This window comes from Mirounga leonina, unplaced genomic scaffold (genome assembly GCF_011800145.1).
Source record: "Mirounga leonina isolate KUSES-001 unplaced genomic scaffold, KU_Mleo_1.0 Mir_128, whole genome shotgun sequence".
Taxonomy (NCBI): domain Eukaryota; kingdom Metazoa; phylum Chordata; class Mammalia; order Carnivora; family Phocidae; genus Mirounga; species Mirounga leonina.
Genome location: NW_023270320.1, coordinates 6351265 through 6370293, shown reverse-complemented (window position 1 = coordinate 6370293; position 19029 = coordinate 6351265). Strand labels below are relative to the sequence as shown.

The window sequence follows — 19029 nt, the reverse complement described above, 5'->3', positions numbered from 1 at the left end:
AATTTCTCGTATCAATTCCAATTGTGCACACACCCTTGTATAGAAAAAGGATCTTATTAGCCGGCTGTAATCATCATTTAGCATCTTGGTCATCGGAGGCAATGTGATTTTCTTTTTAACAGAGGGTATGTGACAGCACAAATGAGATAAAAGAGCAATATTAATGACAACAGAGGAGAAAAGGAAATTGTATCCAGTCCACTCCTAACCTGACAAGAATACCTCATACATGCCTCGGCCCGGTGATCTGAGGGACACCGTGCCTCGTCCGCATGTCGCAGGTCTGTGGCCGGCACCCGAGGGGGCTCGCTTGCCAATTCGCAGGTGCGGAAGGTCACATAAGAAAACTAAGGGCCGAATAAATGACTTTGGCAACTGTTCATCTTTTCCCTTTTTCTTACGCATAACTGACTTTCACAGGCTACAGAAGGGCAGGCCGCTCCCCCCCCCCCCCCCCCCATCCGAACTTGTCACTTAAGCAGGGGACTGACGGAGAAAAGAACGGAAATGGTTTTTGAAACACAGATTACACCCTGCGTTTCAGGAGTGTAATGTACGTGCACATTTTTGTTTTTTCCCTACACAGGCATATATATTAAAAGGAAAGAAGAGGTGCATGGGGATAGGGTTGACAAAATGACAAAATAAAGAACACACGTGGGAAATACTCATAAAAAGGCTGCTGGTATTTCATGCAAGAGTCTCTTCCCGAACGTGTACATGAAATCTGAGCTATCTGCTGTGGACACTCTCTCCCATTAGCAGAACTTTGCCTTTAATCCAAGTTGAAGAGGACAAGAGACTAGGTTGTTTTCAAAACAGTATACAAAACAATGCTTTCTACTTCATAAGTTTAAAAGTAACTGTAAAATAAGGGGAATCTGAAGAGTTTCAAGTACTTAAAAAACCTGAATTCAATGAGGCAGAGGTCTCAGTGTTAAAGTGACTACTTCGTACCTGTGGTAAACATCACTCCCCCTCCCTCACCCTGTTCTAACCCCCTTTTCTCCCTGTACCCCGCCCCGGGGAAAAGTTGGTAGATTTCTGTATATACACATTTCCAACTTTTCAGTCTTCTTTAATACATTGCAAAACCATCTAATCGGATCTGTTCCCCAGCTTAGCTGAAAATGGAGGCGGGTTCTACTCTTGGTTTACAGATAACCGGGGACCAAGTGTAAGTGGTCCGAGGCCAACGGAAATCGTTCCAAATGATCACTTTGTGTCTGCAGCAACTTGGCCAACTTGGGAAGTCGAGTCTGCGCTGCCAGAGGTACCTCCCCGGTGAGCTTCCCAAGCCCTAAGGGCTCCGCGGCCACCTGTTTTCTTATCCGGTTGGGAGCCGGCAGCGCCCTGACTTCAAGGTGAATGCTGAAGGACCCTGGGCGGGGGGGGGGGGGGGGGCGTCCAGAGACCAGGCTCTGTAGGCTGCTCTCTGCCGTCCAGACTGCAGCGCTCGCCCTCGCCCTCGCCCTCGCCCTGGCCCTGGCCCTGGCCCTGGCCCTGACTGGAACCCAAACCGTGCGATGAGGCCGAAAGGAAACTACTTCATGAACCGGGAGAGAAACCTGTCCAACAGCCTGCCCACTCTGAGAGTCCTCTACATGATTATCTCAGAATTCCAAAACATTATTTACAAGCATGTTTCCAAGTATTATGTGGAAATGGCAGAAGGGAGCTGGGAGCGGCCACCCCCCTATTATTATCATTTAGTTTTTACATTCGTTCCTGACTTGAACACACAGAGAGCTCCCAGTTTCAGTGATTCTAAAAGTCGGCCTATTCTATAGCTTAGGCCAGATCATTTTTAAGAATTAAGGTAGAGTAGGAACTTGTTAAAATAAAAATGAAAATAAACCCCACCTCCCTCCTGACTCTAGCCCTGATTAGCTATTAAAGAAGTGAATCCCTCCGGGCGGGCCGGCCTTCCAGGAATGAGGGGCCGCCAGCCCCCGCCTGCGCCGCGCATGCCGGGAAGGCCGCCCGGGATTTCCTCTGTAGTTGTTACCCATCTGATTTCTGAAGCTTTATGCCGATTATCAAAAATTTTACATTCGCTTCTTCTTCCAAAGAATTAACATGAGGCTAAAAAAAGAACCCACCATTATCCCATGATGCTTTAAGTTACTTCATTTTGGGACAAGAATAAACCCCAACCATTTTTGCTCTGACCATGCAGATTTACAAGCTCACAAATAGCAACCACAGACGAAGAGCGAGCCACACGTCCTCTGACCGTCTGGCTGGTGAATGCACGCAGGAAGCACGGCCCTCTCCCCTTCTGCTGCCACAGCCTGCACCGAGCAGGTGGGCAGTGACAGCCCGGAGCTGTGAGGAGAGCGCCCTGGCCCTGGCGGGGCTCAAGCCACTTCCGGACCATTAAAGAGCACTCCTGGACGAAGACTCCAGAGCTACGGTTAGCTATTTTGTTTTCACCCTGATTTCTGCAATGGCAGAACGATCCTATTAGGTACCCCCAACCCCCCAAAAAGATTAAAAAATCTCAGCAGAGCTGTTGTAACACCAACAAAATGTGACACGATGAAGAAGCTGCATAAAAACACTGAAACCTAAGGTGTCTGTAGGTACACAGCACGTACCCGGCTTACCATATAAAAGTCACCAGGTGTTAAACAGCACTAAGTCCAAAACAAAGCAAGGAGGTTAAGATTTCATGTGGGATACGGTTTCAGCGAGAGAGTTACATTTTGCATGTTAAAGGAAATCCTTCATGTTAGGAAGTTTAAAAAAAGCAACCATTTATCTCATATATATATACACACACACATATATATATAAAATAAAGTTTTAGTATGGTAAAACCTAGATTTTCTTAAATTATTTTTAAAAGGACATCCAGCTATCTAACTGCTCAAGAACAAAGTTTAGTGTCCCGGCGCGCCGTGCTGCACGTCACCGGCAGCGATCTGATTCGGTAACATGCACAGCATTTTCCATCTTGCTGTTTCTCCTGGGATCATATCCAATCAAGAGAATTCCTGGAGGCTCAATAAGTTACTTCAGAATTAATTGCTGGAATCAGGCAAATGGCAGTTTAGGAGCTTAAGTAAAGGAATTGTAGTGTGATTTTTTTTGTTTTATGTTTTTTTACAAGAGAAAATCCAGTTCAATTGCACATTTACATTAAAAAAAGAGAGAGAGAGAGAGAGAGAGAGGCACAAAAGAGCTTTTTTTTTTTTTTTTCCAGAGAAGAACTCTAAATTGATAAGAAAAAAGGAACACACATAACACAACGGAAGGAATGTGGCCGAGCATCTACCCTCCCTCCCTTCATAAGGTTCCTAGGTATTTCTTGAGGGAAAATAAATGCCACCAGGTACCAGCAATTGTAAGCAGTCAAAATTCACAGAGAAAGTTAACGTTCATTCAAGCTAGCCCTAGACTTCTACTTAGTACAGTGTGACAACAATGTCTGACATTACTATTTACTTCATACAAGGAATACTGGAATATACATATTCCGAAGCATTAAATGCAAGTGAATTTTGTGGGCAGACATCTTGATACACTTGCATCTATGAGATCCAAGCGTCCCAACCATTTTTGCTAATAACACTGCTTTCTTGGGAGCTTCCCTAAGTGCTTCCTAAAATGAAGTGTGTTTGTGTGGCTCTTACATACCCTGTAGAAGCGCTTCCCCTTCCTCGGTGGGGGTGATTTTAATTAGTAGAGAATACTAAATAGAAATTGTTTACATATAACAGGGGGATACCCCTACCCCTTCCACGCCCCCAAAAGAAGAACTAAACCAAAAAGACCTACTCAGATACAACTCTGATTCACCTGTGACATTTTCATCAGGAAACTCGGCTGGGCGGGGGTGGGGGGGTGGGGGTGGGGGGTGGGAATGTTTGATTCGGAGAGGGAAGCAGAGACAGGGAAGGAAATGGCCATAACGCCCTCCAGGTCAGACTAGGGTAGGGGCCCCGTTACACTGCGCAGAGGACGGTGCCTGAATGATCCAACTCCGGCTCTGGGCCTTTCATCTCCCTTTAGCTGCCTTTGTCCACGTGTCAGAGCAACAGGGACGACCATTCTAACTCTGCATTCACATCCACATAAACACGCCTCATCAGAAATGTCCACTGTCAATGGAGAACATTTCAAACTCAGTGAGGGCACCCATTTCTGTTTTTCTCCAAAACCAAAAACCACATTATATACCTTTCTAAGCAAAGGTATCACATCATAAAGCCCAGCTAGGTTCAGACCACAGAGGTAAAATCCGCTGAGGCATCTTGTTTTCAAGAGGCCAGATTCAATACTCCCACGGAGCCCTTCTCTAAGACTATGAAAGTGTTTGGAAGGCAAAGAGAAGTGAGCCTACCTACTGCTCAGCAAAGAGGTATATAAAGATCACCAGAACCTTTTCTAGAGGGCCTGCTCCAACTGCTACTTCAAACACACACGCACACGTACACTGAATAGACTATCTGAACTACACTTCTCCAAAGTTTTAAAAAATGAAAATAAATAAAGGAATCAGGGCTACTTTTGCTTTTTACACCCAAGGAACACATCCTAGACTTTAAATGTATCTCATTAACAAAATTTCTTTTTCTCTTCGTTATTTTAAAAGCGAAGACATCTCTTTTTCCCGCTGCAAGGGCATGGAAGCATGATAAAAGGCAAGAGAAGACCAAGGGACTTTGGCCCGCCACAAAAGAATCCCCAACCCAACAAAACAGAAAAACAGACACGGCCAACCGCTTCTGCCCGCACGCATTGGCCCTGGTCGGCGCGGCGGCAGCTTTCTCCCACTAACGTGCCATCGAGTCACTTGTTTCTTTTCCTTTTTTTCATCTCAATAACAAAAAGAAAAAAAGAAGAAATCACCACCCATTTATTCTTTCAGTTCTTCTCCGTGATCTTGTGATGCCAGTTTGCATTTGATCTTGCTCCAGGATTCTGGCGACACAGGAGACTCGGGGTCGTGCTCCGAGCAGCAGAGCCGGCCTTCCAGAGCAGAGGGGACCAGCGCGCCCGCCTCATGCTCTCTACAAAATGAGCGTGGGCAGAACTCGCAGAAGGAGACGGCCGCACCGCTGCACTCCTCGCACTGATGCCACGGGCACTCCCACTTTCCTGCGGAGGGGTGGGCACAGGGAAAAGAGCCCCGTTAGTGGCCGTCGTGATTACCCACGAAGAAGCCGGGCTCGCACCATCTGCTCTGACTGGAGACCGAATTCAGCTGACTACGACTCGGCATCTCGGCCACACTCACGTCTCAGTGGACGACTGAGCGTGGGCGTGCGCTCCGTCCCAAACTCAACGCCACGGGGGCCGACGGCTCGCCCACGGCAATAAGGAGCAAGAAACCGATCCTCCTGGCCCGCACCTATCCCATATTTGCAGACAGATTTCTCACTAGCATACTTTCGGTTCAACATTATCCATTCCATGGCTCCACTAAGGGGAGTGAAGTACATTCTAGGTGACACATCGTTGGCAGTCGCAAGTCAGGGAAAGGGTCCTGAAAGGCTCGCTTACCATATGGTGGCTGAGTCAGGTTAAGGCATAAGAGGTGGTATGCTTTGGGACAGTCTTTTTTGTCACACATGACCAGCTCTCCACCATCTCCACATTGAAAACAGTAGTCTTCATGCATCTGCTTTGGTTCTGCTTTGATTTTTCGCCTCTTCTGCTTTAACTTAGCATTTTTGGCCTTTTCTTCGGCTGTTGACGCACACGTCGACTGGCGGGGAGAAGGATGAACACAGCGCGTGAGGCTCTACATAGAAAGGGAGCTCCCATAACCTCAGGCTCATCTGAGTTCCCTTGAACTCTTTTGTTCAATTACCTAAAAACCAGCAGGAGGACTTATCCCATAACAGTACTAAAATAAAAATAAGGCTTCATTTTCTCTGACTTTTGAATACGGTGCTTTGTGTTTTAAGTTGCAAGGATCCTGAGATGTAATTCATGTACCAAAGCACTCAGTGGTTTTTGGCATAGTGTGAATTTTAAAAAAGTTTTTGAAAAGGATGTTGATAACTAGATTTAATCAGAAATGCAAACACCTCTTCAGAACCTGACAGATCTTACTGAGAGCTGCTTCACTGGAAAGTCAGAGAGTCTACACTCCGGTTAAGGCGACAGCTGTGGACTAAACCGGGGACCCACTCGCCAGCCCTTTCCTGAGATGGTCACAGACTTCAACAGCCTCATTGCTGACTTGCCGCCGGCCTGGGGCGCTCGCTCCCCGTGCAACTGACCTTGGGCCGCACGCCCAGGAAGCCGCTGCAGTTCTCTGCGCCGCAGTGGCACTCGGTTCTGCCGTTGCCCAGACAGTCCAGGTTGTAATTAAACGTTAACTCCATCCCTAAAGCGAGAAAAAGAATTACTCATCCTCAAGTCTCGGGGAACAGACATGCTGTCACACACACACTCTCATAAGGAAAAGAGAGACTTAATTCTGACCTGAAGGCTTTTCCCTCAGCCGTGCTCTGCACTGAAGAGTGACAGGGGAAAAACAACAGAGGGAAACATCCCCACCCACCAAGGATTACAGCAAAAACAGTCTATAAAAGCCGTCATATCCTTCTCATTGAAGTGCTCAAAAACAATGTAAGAGACGAAGAATCTGAAATCTGTGCTCGAGAGAAATGGGCTCTGGCTTAGCTTGCTTTTCTCAAGCTAATTTACAAGAATTTCTGAATGAACAGAGTGGCGGCCACACTATCTCCGGCGACTAACGCTTTAGCGCATGCTCGGAACGGAGTTCACAGTGCGGATTTACTATTTACACCAAAGACCCAGGGATTCGGACTGGGAGGTCCAAGCTTGCTGCTGGCTGGTCCTGAACAGAGTTCCGGGAATGCAGTTTCTCTTTTAGCTACAGCTCTTCTCTTCTCAGCCAGTTCCCTAAAACCTGGCAGAGAAGAAACTAAGTGTTGCTGGTAAGATGCTGGATGGCTGAGGAGACATGGAAGCAATAACGGCCTTCGAGAGCTTTTCGTGTCTAATTTGAAACAGACTGACCTTTCAACTAAAAAACAAACAAACAACCCCCCCCCACACACAAACCAAGAAACCAGCTGATGCTAACACAGTATGTTCATACTTTAAAGAAGAAAACAAAAGCTTAAACATCTGGCTATACTGGGCAGACAGGATTCATTGGGAGGAGTCATTCAGGAGGGTCGCGGACACACAGGATTCTGTAACATCCTCTCGGACAGAAAGGCTCTTGCTAAACTCCCTTTTGCAGGACATGGATTTTCACTTCTTAGTGGCAGATAACAGTTTCAAATATAATCCTATCTTACTTGAATAAATACTTGAGCATCAAACCTTGAAGGATGTCCTGCCCAGAGAGAGGGGCACAGGGAGCAAGTAGCTTTTTTACCTGCAGGAATATCACAAAGAGCAAAAAGTCCAACTCGAACATCTCCATTCACCGTCCACTTTTGTGTTTCACAGTTTGGATTACAACTGTGGTTCATAAAGCGAGAATAATTTCCTTTGGGGCCAGCATCAATTATACGGTCCTTCAGAAAGAAAAGAAATGAAAGGTACCTCTGATATAAAACGAAGTACAAGCCTCTCTCAGAAACCTCCAACTCGGTCAAGAGCCACAGGAAGCAGCGTTTTGCTACCAGCCGAAGTCTGGCAGCTGACAACTCCCACAACACATGCTCTCCGGGCTGGTGACCAAGTTCTCTAGCTGATGAGTTTCAAGTCAAAGCCATTAAGATAAAGTGGAATTTATCTTAAAGTTGTTTAAACTTTGTTTCTAGACACAGACCATAGTAAAATGCACTTAGAAGATGACCCGGCCACAGGGGTGCCAGAGCGCAGAGCTCAGCCAGCCGCGTGGCGTGGGAGCCATGGGACTTGCTGTCAGCCCTCCCTTCCTGCTCTGAACAAGCAGCGAAACCAGTCTGGGGGTAAATGGACAAGAGAGTAGGCCATAAAGAGGGACGGAGGAAATATGGAAGCCTTTCCTCTGAATGAAGATTTGGACGTCTGATCGACGGAAGGGCTATCATGTGGGACATACTCTTCAGTGGTTACCTGTTCCTTCTATTTTACTTACACTGACGTTCAGAACACAGTAAAAAGCTCAACATTCTGAATTCGAACTCTGATCATCCGGATGAGCTCTGGAGGACGGAGCCTCCCATGTGTCATCAAGATGGCTGGAGGGGCCCCGACAGTGAGGAGCGGACTTAAAGGGCTACTCAGGCATCAGAAATAAATGGCATTTTAGGTTTATGAAATTTCTGTTCATGGAAGTTGTAAAACTGTCAAACAATGACATATCAGTTAAAATAAACTTCTTGTAAGTGATTTCTAGTTCTTACTTTTAATGATATTCTAACTCAGTTTCAGGGAGAGCCTGGAACACAGGAAACACGGGTACTAGTCTTAGCCCTTCACTCGACTGTGACAAGATATCCAACAGATCGCTTGTCAGGGCTGGACCTCAGTTTCTCATCCTCTGCAAATCAGAGGACTGCTGAAGAAATTGCACAAGATAACGGATGTCCCGAACGTGTGGCAAATGGGACTTATGAGCATACGGGTTAATCTAGCAGCTTTATGATCATTTCGCTTATGATGGCATCCATTTGTCCTACCTCAGACATGAAGTTTCAGTACACAGAACAATTTAGAGTTAGAATTTTTGCTAAATCAGAACTTTAATGGGGCTTTAGAACTTAGCATGACAGAGCTGATGGTCTCGGTCAGTGATGGAGAAACTGAGGGCCAGGTCCTTCAGTAACTAAGAAGAGCTGGGACGAAAAGCCCCATATGTCCGCCCTGGTCCTGGTCATCTGTCCACTCACATGCCATGTGCAAGGCTTCAATAATCAGCCTTTGTGTAGCCTGCTATAATTAGCACATTATGGGAGCTAGCATACTGGCTACTGTAAAGCGTTCATTCTCCTGAAAAAAAAAAATCAAATTAGAGGAAACGGAGGTCAATCTAAGACCATGAAACAAAGACCCCAAATCCTTTTTTCTTACAAAAAAAAAAGCAATTTTACCTTGGTAACAGTTAACATATAAAAATTAGTTACACTGTTCTCGTGGGCTCTCTTGATTCGCAATCTGCATTCTTCTTCATCAATTAATTCGCCAACATATTCATTTACAAATTCGCCCTGCAGAGAAGCATGCACTATGTAAATGTAAGACCAATGTACGTCTCTTTGAGAGCATTCTTTAACACCACATGTATAATCCAAGAGAATTAACCAAAAAGAATTCTGGAAATCTAACGCTAGAAACAACAGTAGTTGTCATTCCCTGGCATGCAGGGGGCACTAATTTTCTCATAGCCGTGTCTCAAAAGGTGATAACCCGTCTTTCCTTGCTGACAATATGATTTATGACACTATGTCCAAGGAACATAATGATGGGAGCCTGAGATAAGGCTAACTCAAGTCTTTGAGGCTGTATTATAACAGACTTTTACTAAGTGTGCAGAGTTAGGGTTAATGCCCATTGAAGATCTGAATCGGAAACAAATGAATTCTTTTTTTAAAAAAACTTTTTATTTTGGAGTAATTCTAGATATTCACAGGGAGTCGCAAAAATAGCGCAGAGAGGATCCATGCGCCCATCAGCTGGTATTCCCCGCCCGCAACATCTTACAGAGCTACAGGACTGTATTAAAACTAGAGAGCTGACCTTGGTACAATCTACAAATCTTATTCACATTGCACCAACTTTACATGCACTGCGTGTCTGTGTGTGTGTGTGTGTGTTAGTCCTATGGAATTTGGTCAGGCATAGAATCATGTCACCATCACCACAACCGAGATACAGAACCGTTCCATCACCACACAGACCGCTTGTACAGTCCTTTCTAATTACACTGTCCTCCTTCCCTCCTCCACCCCATCCCATCCTTAATCTGTTCTCCATCGCTGTCATTTGGAGGATGTTCTATAAATGAAATCATACAGTATGTAATCTTTTGAGGTTGGCAATTAAAAAACCCCTCAGTCTTAATTCTCTTGAGACCTGTCCCATTTTTTATGTCAGTAGCTCAGCCTGTTTTCTCCCACTGAGTACTCTTTCACACTATGGACGTACTGCGGTTGAACGGTTCACTCTCCTGAGGAATGTTTGAATTATTTTCATATTTTGGCTATTACAAATAAAGCTGTTGTGAACATTCTGGCAAAAGTTTTTGTGCAGACATAGGTTTTCATTTCTCTGGGAGAAGTGGCCAGGAGTGCAGCTGGTTGGGTCAAATGGTGAGTTTGTATTTAATTTTTTAAGAAACTATTTTCCGGAGTGTATGCACCATTTCACATTCCCATCATACTTTCCCACTGTAGGAGAGACCCAGTTTCTCCACATCCTTTCCAGCATCTGGTACTGCCGACTACTTTTCGTTTTGCTATTCTCACAGGTGTGCAGGGATTAGCTTCTTTTATTACTTTTTAAAGATTTTACTTATTTGAGAGAGAGAGCACAAGCAGGGGGAGGGGCAGAGGGAGAGGGAGAAGCAGGCTCCCCGCTGAGCAGGGAGGCCGACACAGGGCTTAATCCCAGGACCCCCGGATCAGGACCTGAGCAGAAACAAAGAGACAGACACTTAACTGATTATGCCACCCAGGCGCCCCATGATTAGCTTCTTTTAAAATAAGGTAAATACTATACATTCAACATCTTGTGTTTATAAATTCATAGTCATTAACCCTTTCACCTCGAAAGCATGGCTGATTCAATCCAGGACAAGAGCATTACCTACAGAACTTTTCGGTCTTAAGAAAAAGAAATGTCTTGGGACACAAAAAATGTATTTGCTTATTGTTGCACCAGGCTTGTTCTTCTTCCCACCCCCGACCTCCTCCCCCATACAAATTTTCACTAGCCCTTCTCACGGTTCTTAGAATCACAGAACTGATAGTAAATATCAGTAATCTAAAGAGAAGTACCATATTTTCTGATTTTGGCAAATCATTAAGAACATAAGCCAACGTTCTTACAAATATTTAATCTTTCTCTATTGATAAAAACAAAATATTGTCAGTTCTGTAATATAGAGAAAAAAGTTAATGGGTCAAATTGGAAGGAACCAACCTAATGACCCACGCATGTCTCTTCCCTTGGTGGTCTGCTGTTAGTGGGGTCAGTGAGGCTCTGAGTCAGCCTCAAGGAGCTACATACTTGTTTCCACTGGGGAGTGGTCACCCCAAAAGCTGACCTCTGGCTTTTTTCTCCCTCCCATTTTCACTGACTATTAACCTATGACAAAGAATTAGGTTAGAAAAAGAAATGTACAAATACAAAAAAAGAAGAAAAAGAAATATACTACACTGATAACTGTAACACTATAACAGAACAGTTTATTTTCTCTACCTTTCCCTTCCAGTTCTTTCTCGCAAAGGACGGAGGAGGGTCTGCACATTTGTGTGCCACGCTCAGTCACCTTACCGGGCTTTCCCTCCATCCAGCTGGGGCTGTGTCACAGCTGATGAACAATTCGCACCATCACGTGGGACCACTGCCCTCACAGGTCGGTTTCCTCGCCACCCCGTGTTACTAATTTAATGGCAGGTTTTCTTTAACTGAAACCCATAGAGCAGAACTTCAACCAAGTCGGCTATACATCATCTTTTCCATGTATTAGGATTCAAGGTAAGATTTCATTTAAAGAAATGGTTCTGTGGCTGTCAAAGCTTCAGTATCATGTATTATGGTTTTATGAAAATGAATGAATACAGGAAAGTTAAAGTGCTGATATCAAACAGGAAGAGTGCAAGTCTTAAAATTTGATACCACTGTAAATAAATATTCCTAGCTATTTTGTAAGAGAAATATTTCAGATGTCCCAAGGGACAAACCTTAGCTTCAAAGAGTTGCTTACTGGGGCACCTGGGTGGCACAGTCGGTTAAGCATCTGCCTTTGGCTCAGGTCATGATCTCAGGGTCCTGGGAATTGAGCCCCAGCAGGGAGCCTGCTTCTCCCTCTCCCATTGCCCCTCCCCCCTATGTGTGCACGTGCTCTCTCTCTCTCTCTCTCTCCCCCCCTCAAATAAATAAATAAAATCTTAAAAAAACAAAAACCAAAAAACGAAAGAGTTGCTTACTGGACTTAAAACCATTAACTGTGGGGCACCTGGCTGGCTCAGTTGGTAGAACATGGGACTTTTGATCTTGAGGTTGTTGAGTTCAAGCCCCACATTGAGTGAAGAGATTACTTAAAAAAAAAAATAAAATCTTAAAAAAAGACATGGGAACCCAAAGACACCCATTAACTGTGAATTCAATTGTGAACAAAAATAACCAAATAAAGAGCTTTAAAAATGCTAGAAATCTGTCCTTAAAGACTATGGCAAAAAGGTAGGGTGTAATTCAGCATTTAATATATATTTATTTAATTTCTGAGAAAGAAATCACCTTGTAACAGGAAGTCCCTTTTTTGGCTCTGGCACACATTTTCAGGAATCTGTTATGTGTGGAAAGAAGAGGACTGGCTGTGTACAATCAGTTTCATCTTTGGCTTCTGTCCCCTCAATGCACCAAAAGTCTTTTCCATGTTGCTACTCAGTCTTTTATGATTTTGCTTTTCAGGAATTTATACTTCCAGCTATTTTGTAAAAGACCAACGGTCTTACATTAGCAATCCCTCAAGAGCTAACAGGCAGAATAATCCTGGCTATATTTTCTCTTGATTATATTAATTTAATAAATTAGAATACATTTTAAAATAAATGCAATTACTGCATAAATTTCAGGATAACCCCTAAACCTCCCCTGAAGTCACAGGCAAAAATTTGTATTATGATATGCATGGCATTAAAGTAACATCAAAAATTTTGCATTCTAGGGGCACCTAGCTGGCTCAGTTGGAGGAGTGTGCTCCTCTTGATCTCAGGGTCCTGAGTTCGAGCCCCATGTTGATGTAGAGATTAAAAAAAATAAACTTAAAAAATTTTTTTGCATTCTATAATGACTTTTTTTTTGTTTTACTTTTTTAAGTAGGCTCCACGCTGAACTCAGGACCCTGGGATCAAGACCTGAGCTGAGCCAAGAGTCGGACACTTAACCAACTGAGCCACCCAGGCGCCCCACTTACAATGACATTTAAATGCTGAGGGCCTTTGGCCAAGAGACCCAATGCATATATCTAATCCATCAGCGAATCCTGTTGGCTCTGCCTTCAAAATGTCAGCAATCCACCCACTTCTCTCCTGTTCTGCAATAACCCTAGCAGTCCACACCACCATCATCTCTCTCCTGGATGATAATGATCTCCTTTTTGCTACTCCTTCAGCCCGTGACCATAAATACCCCAGACTACAGCCAGAGTTTTCTTCTGAACCCCAAGGGTTGCACACAGGTACTTAAGGTGGCCCCCAAGATGCCTGTCCCCTAAGGCTTATACCATGGTGTGATCCTCTGTCCTTGAGTGAGCGGGATCTGTGACATAAGTCTAACCAATAGACAATGGTGAAGGTGACAGGATGTATGTGATTATATGAGTTTGTTACATCAAGACTTTAGCATCCATCTTGCTGGAGTGGAGTGTCTCTCCCCCTTGTTGGCTGTGAGGAAGCAAACAGCCATGTTGGGGAACCCTATTTGGCAAGGAATCGGGGGCAGCCTCTAGAAGCTAATAGCAGCAGAACAACGAGAACAACAACAACCCGAGACAAAAAAACAGCTGAAGCTCTCAGACCTACAGCTTCAAAGAGCAGAATTCTGCCAATAGCCATGCAAGCAGGAAAATGGATCCTTCTCCAGCTGAGGCACAATAATGAGAATCCAGTCCTGGGCAGCATCTTGAATGAAACCTTGTGAGACCCTAAGTAGAGGACCCAGCCAAGCACTGCCTGACTCCTGAGCCCTAGAAACTGTGAGAAAATAAAATGTGTGTTACATTATAAGTTCCCAAGTTTGCAATATTATTGTTATGCAGCAATAGAGAATGAGCACATCAGCTCAGATCAAGTCACTTCCCACTAAAATCTTCCAGAAGCCTCCCTCCTGTGGCCTCTAAGGCACATAAGATGTAGCCCCAGGCCACCCTCCCTCACATCTCCTACCTACCAACCGCCCCTCTCCTCCTCCTCCAGGTGCACTGGCTCTCCTGCTGTTTCTGGAGCATGCTAAGGCCTCTGTCCTTGCTTTTTCTTCAGTTTGAAATGCTCTTCTCCCTTATGTGCCTGCAAGGCTTTCTCCCTCATGTTCATGTCAAATGTCACCTCCTCAGCCCTCCTTAACCAAGCAGTTTGAAATAACCATCCCTGTCACCAGCCATCCCCTTTGACTGCGTTATTTTTCTTTGCAGCATTTTAGTGGTACTCAACATTATATATCTATTTATTACCTGTCTCTAGCAGACCTACAAAGGTGTCTTGTTCACTACTGTTTTTCCAAATGCCCAGAGGAGTACCTGGCACACAGAAGTAGCTTCACAAACACGTGCTTAATGAGTGAGTTTCACCCCAAGCAATCTAACCTATAGAAATTGGTGCCTAAAGGGGCACCTGGGTGGCTCAGTCGGTTAAGCATCTGCCTTCAGCTCAGGTCATGATCTTGGGGTCCTGGGATTGGGCTCTCTGCTCATTGGGGAGTCCGCTTCTCCCTCTCCCTCTGCTTTTCCCTCTTTCCCTGCCCCTCCCCCCACTCATACTTGCTCTCTCTCTCTCAAATAAGTAAATAAAATCTTTAAAAAAAACCTGGGTGCATGAAGATAGATGATCAAGAATGTTCTTTATAGAATGAAATATATATATAAATTTATTAGAAAATAGGTGAAATAAGTTATGGTACATTTTACTATGGAATACAATGGGACTGTTGCAAAGAATGAGGAGAAATCTGTATGTATTGTCATTAAGGTGTATTTATGATATATGAAGTGGGATAAAATAATATGTATCATATTTATGTTTTAAAAAACCCTGTAAGTATAGAATATCGGAATACGTATTTGTATATGTTTACATTTATAACTGTGTAGAAAAAGTTATAAAAGGCTACATGACAGCCTCTTAACAATGATCATCTCTGGTGAGGAGATGAAAGGGATGAAGGAATTTCATTCTTTATTATCTTTTTTGTGTTGTTTGATTCTCTTTCCTACATTATATGGTGCTTTTTAATTACAGATGTGATTTTTTTTTTTTTTACAGGTACAAAAATGTCAAGAGTAACCCAAAATGCCCACCAGACCTACCTTCTCTCAGTGGAAGCCTCTCTGTGTTCTCTCTCCATGGGGACTAGGCAAGCAGGGGGTGGTGGTGGGGGGAGGGTTGGGGGAGGTGGGCTGGGGGCCTGGTTTTAAAACGCACACTGTTCAGGCCTGTCCCAGGTATTTCAGTAAGACCCTTTGGTAAGGATCCCAGGAGATCCCGAGGATCTCTGAAGTTTGACAGCCACTGTTTGAAAAGTAGGATTTGCTGGGGATTTTCATTTTTGAGTTATTTGCATTTAAAAATTTTTCTGCAAAGAGACTGCTTTGAAAACTGCCTCAAAGTATAAGAATGAAGATAATTTGTAAGTGTCAAAGACCTCAACTTCTGCCAACTGCTTTTGCATATATAATCTGAGACTGGTAGAAACCCCTTCAAATACGTAGGGCAGGGATTACCATGTCCGCTGGAGAGCAGGGGAAACTGAGGCTCAGGGAGTGAGCGACTTGGCCCTGGCCTCATGGCCATGGAACACTGATGTGGGCACAAAGTCCTGGGTCTGCTAGTTTCCATCCCAGCACGTTCTGACCTTTGCACTCTTTTGACTCTGCGAAGCCTTTTACAGCTCTTTTGCTTAACAAGTAAAAAATATTTCAAAGAGAAAATGACCGATTTTTTCTCCTTTTATGCCTAATCACAGGACACCCAAAGTTTATGTATACTTTATTACTGCCTCTTCCTACCGCTCCCGCTTTGCTCGAGAAGTGCCCAAGTTTCACCACGGTAAGTTCCAAAATTTTGCCATAAATCCCCATGCATTTCATCCCGAAGAGAAGATGAAGCATCTCTAAGAGGCACAGGCCCTGGTCTGTCCCCCGGTGCCCCCGGCCCCCGTTACCTTCTTAATGCTCCTTTTGGTCCTGAGGCCCCAGCCCCTCCGCTCGGTCTTGATGATCTCGGCATCAGGGTAGAGCCTCTTGGTGAAGCACTGGTTCTGGCAGCGCTCGCCGGCCGGGCACACCTGCGGGTGGCACTCATACTGCAGCATGCGGTTCAGGCACTCCGACTCCAGGCCGCACGGGTTCTCATCGGCTGGCTTGCAGTTGCAGCGGGGAATCTCAGACAGGTCTGCAACATGGATCTGTACCTTTCCTATCACTTTGTTAGCCTGGAAGACGAAGCCACAAAGAAAAGGAAGAATTTAAACAGGAACATCAGACACAGCCAGGCGATTTCTCGCTCGGGCTACTGCCTTGTGGCATGACTCTGAGAAGGTTTTTTTTTTTTTTTTTTTAAAGATTTGATTTATTTATTTGAGAGAGAATGAGAGAGAGCCCATGAGAGGGGGGAGGGTCAGAGGGAGAAGCAGACTCCCTGCTGAGCAGGGAGCCCGATGTGGGACTCGATCCTGGGACTCCAGGATCATGACCTGAGCCGAAGGCAGTCGCTTAACCAACTGAGCCACCCAGGCGCCCGAGAAAGGCTCTTTCTATCTTGACCTCAGTTTCCCCGTGCAGAAGCTAAGAACAAGATGGCCCCTACCGAGTGGACAGAAATATCAAAGTCTGATGTAAATTCTCCCTTATTTATCTTGTGTATTTCTTCTTCTTCTCGCTGATGGAAACTTCCTAACTGAAGACAACTGTGGGCTTTCTGGAAGAAGAGGAGCTGAACACCTATATTCTCATTTGGTTGCAGGAGAACCTGGTTGGGCGAGAACAGGATTCCACATGGAACATGGTGCTACTGGCTATGAGAGGGCTGATCAACAACCTCCTCACAGCACAGCAGCTGTGGCTCCCATTTTATGCTTCCAACAAAAGCTCCCGGTCTGTTCTACCGAAGACTGGGTGATAACTGACAAAGGTTTTTGTAAGTCAGAAAGTGCCTTCTAATGACGAAGACAGTGATGCATTTCCTCTTGCCTGTCAGATATGAGTGTTTTCATGGGCAGAGACTCACTTTGATGTGTTTGTAAGGAGGAGGTTTTCTTGAGTTTTTTTCAATCTCTAGTGCTTCTCTGCTTTCTCTTTGTGCTTTCAATTCCTGGAAACGTTTTGCAGCTTCTTCCAGTGCTGCCAATAAGACCAAACAAAGTATATAAATACCAAAAAACAAACAAAAACTGTTAGGAGAGCAGTTTTACATTGCCTTCCCAATGCCCTGGATCTGGCCCGAGGCTTTCTTCTTAAAATTATTCCGGAAATGACCATTTTCCACCAACATAGTGTAACACTGAGAGAAGACATAACTCACGTACGGCTAAAGCTGCTCTGTGCAAGGTGCGGCCTCACAGAGGTCCTACTTCAATAATCAGACGCTTCCAAGTAAAGCAAAAAAAATAACCAACCAACCAAAAAAATCCCCAGTTTTTTACGTTGTACCAGATTTAAATTCATTTTACTCTTACCCAGAAAGCCAAACTTCCTGGAAACTTGTTGCAAAAACAGTTGTAAGGCTCTTTGTGAGCAGCTTTTACTACACTTCTGTGACAAAGAAGCTTCACTTGATTAAGAAGACTATTTCCAAAATAATCTCTATGTTTGTAGAAAAATTGCTGAAGAAACTCCTTTCACACAGATGGCAGAGTCTACTATACTGAAATGTATTTTTCTAACTGACTGGGTAAGATGTGGCTCTAACGTGACTGGATACTTACAGGCACTGGATCATAACACCTGGTGAAAAGTTCTCTAACACCACAAACATGTCCTATGCAAGTCAGGACATGCTGAGAAATCAACCATGGAGTCTTAGTTTTGAGCCCCTGTAAACATCATCCAACTTACCTTTTTTGAAGGTCTTGTTAATACTAGTCTGTCCCTCAGCAAAGCTTTTGTCTCCTTCAACGTAAGGGAACACTCTGCCCTGGTGTACCCAATAGTAGTCATGAGAACCAAAGAAGAACACAGGGAAGTCCCCCAAGTCATGCTTAAGGCCCTGGATGTTCAGTGGCACAGACCTGGGATTGCAGATCTCTGCTGGCCACCATCTGAAAACAAAAGCAATTGCAGATCAAGAGAATGAACAAATCGTACCATTCTGATACATGGCTGGGCGGGGGTGAGGTTTTGTACGTTGCAATTTTCATTCAGATTCTAAGGACAAAAAATACCTTATCTTTAATCCTGCTAAACCACACAACATTTAAAAATATATTGATTAGTGAATTAATGAAATAGTGAACATAAACTAAACAAACTATACCCTAAACACCCAATCTAGTTTTTTCTTTAAAAATTAATACTTGATATGGGGCTCCTGGGTGGCTCAGACGGTTAAGCGTCTGCCTTTGCTTCAGGTCGTGATCCCAGGGTCCTGGGATTGAACCCCATGTCGGGCTCCCTGCTCAGAGGGAAGCCTGCTTCTCCCTCTCCCTCTGCTACTCCCCTTGCTCCTGCTCTATCTCAAATAAATAAATAAAATCTTAAAAAAAATAAAAATTAAAATTAATACTTGACATAAATACATATCATGAACATACAAATTATAAAACATAAGAACTTGCTACCCAATTTAAGAATTCTAATTCTTAAATTCTATACCAATACTATTCCAAACCCAACTTCAATCCTAAAAAAGTCATGTGTTCCTCCAAATTTGACTTTTTTAAAAAGATTTTATGTATTTATTTGACAGAGAGAGACAGAGCGAGAGAAGGAACACAAGCAGGGGGAGTGGAAGAGGGAGAAGCAGGCTTCCTGCGGAGCAGGGAGCCCGATGTGGGGCTTGATCCCAGGACCCCGGGATCATGACCTGAGCTGAATGCAGACGATTAACCGACTGAGACACCTAGGTGCCCCTAAGAATTAACTTAAAATGTAGGCAAGAGGGGCTCAGTTGGGTGGCTCAGTTAGTTAAGCATCCGACTCTTGATTTTGGCTCAGGTCATGATCTCAGGGTC

General features: G+C 44.3%; 1 protein-coding gene across 3 annotated transcripts in view; it reads right to left on the bottom strand.

The window, feature by feature from the left end:
- Positions 1-1729: 1729 nt before the first annotated feature.
- NSD3 (nuclear receptor binding SET domain protein 3) overlaps positions 1730-19029 on the bottom strand; it is a 118480-nt gene continuing 101180 nt past the window's right edge. For 2 of the 3 annotated variants that reach the window (XM_035004020.1, XM_035004022.1), the window contains 8 exons: positions 17915-18117; positions 17088-17200; positions 16024-16293; positions 9015-9131; positions 7370-7511; positions 6237-6343; positions 5512-5716; positions 1730-5106 (listed from right to left, as the gene is read on the bottom strand). In XM_035004020.1, the coding sequence (XP_034859911.1) occupies positions 4865-5106; positions 5512-5716; positions 6237-6343; positions 7370-7511; positions 9015-9131; positions 16024-16293; positions 17088-17200; positions 17915-18117 (1399 nt within the window). In that variant the 3' untranslated portion in view covers positions 1730-4864. The remainder of the gene's footprint in view (positions 5107-5511; positions 5717-6236; positions 6344-7369; positions 7512-9014; positions 9132-16023; positions 16294-17087; positions 17201-17914; positions 18118-19029) is intronic. The other variant, XM_035004021.1, reaches the window with a different exon arrangement.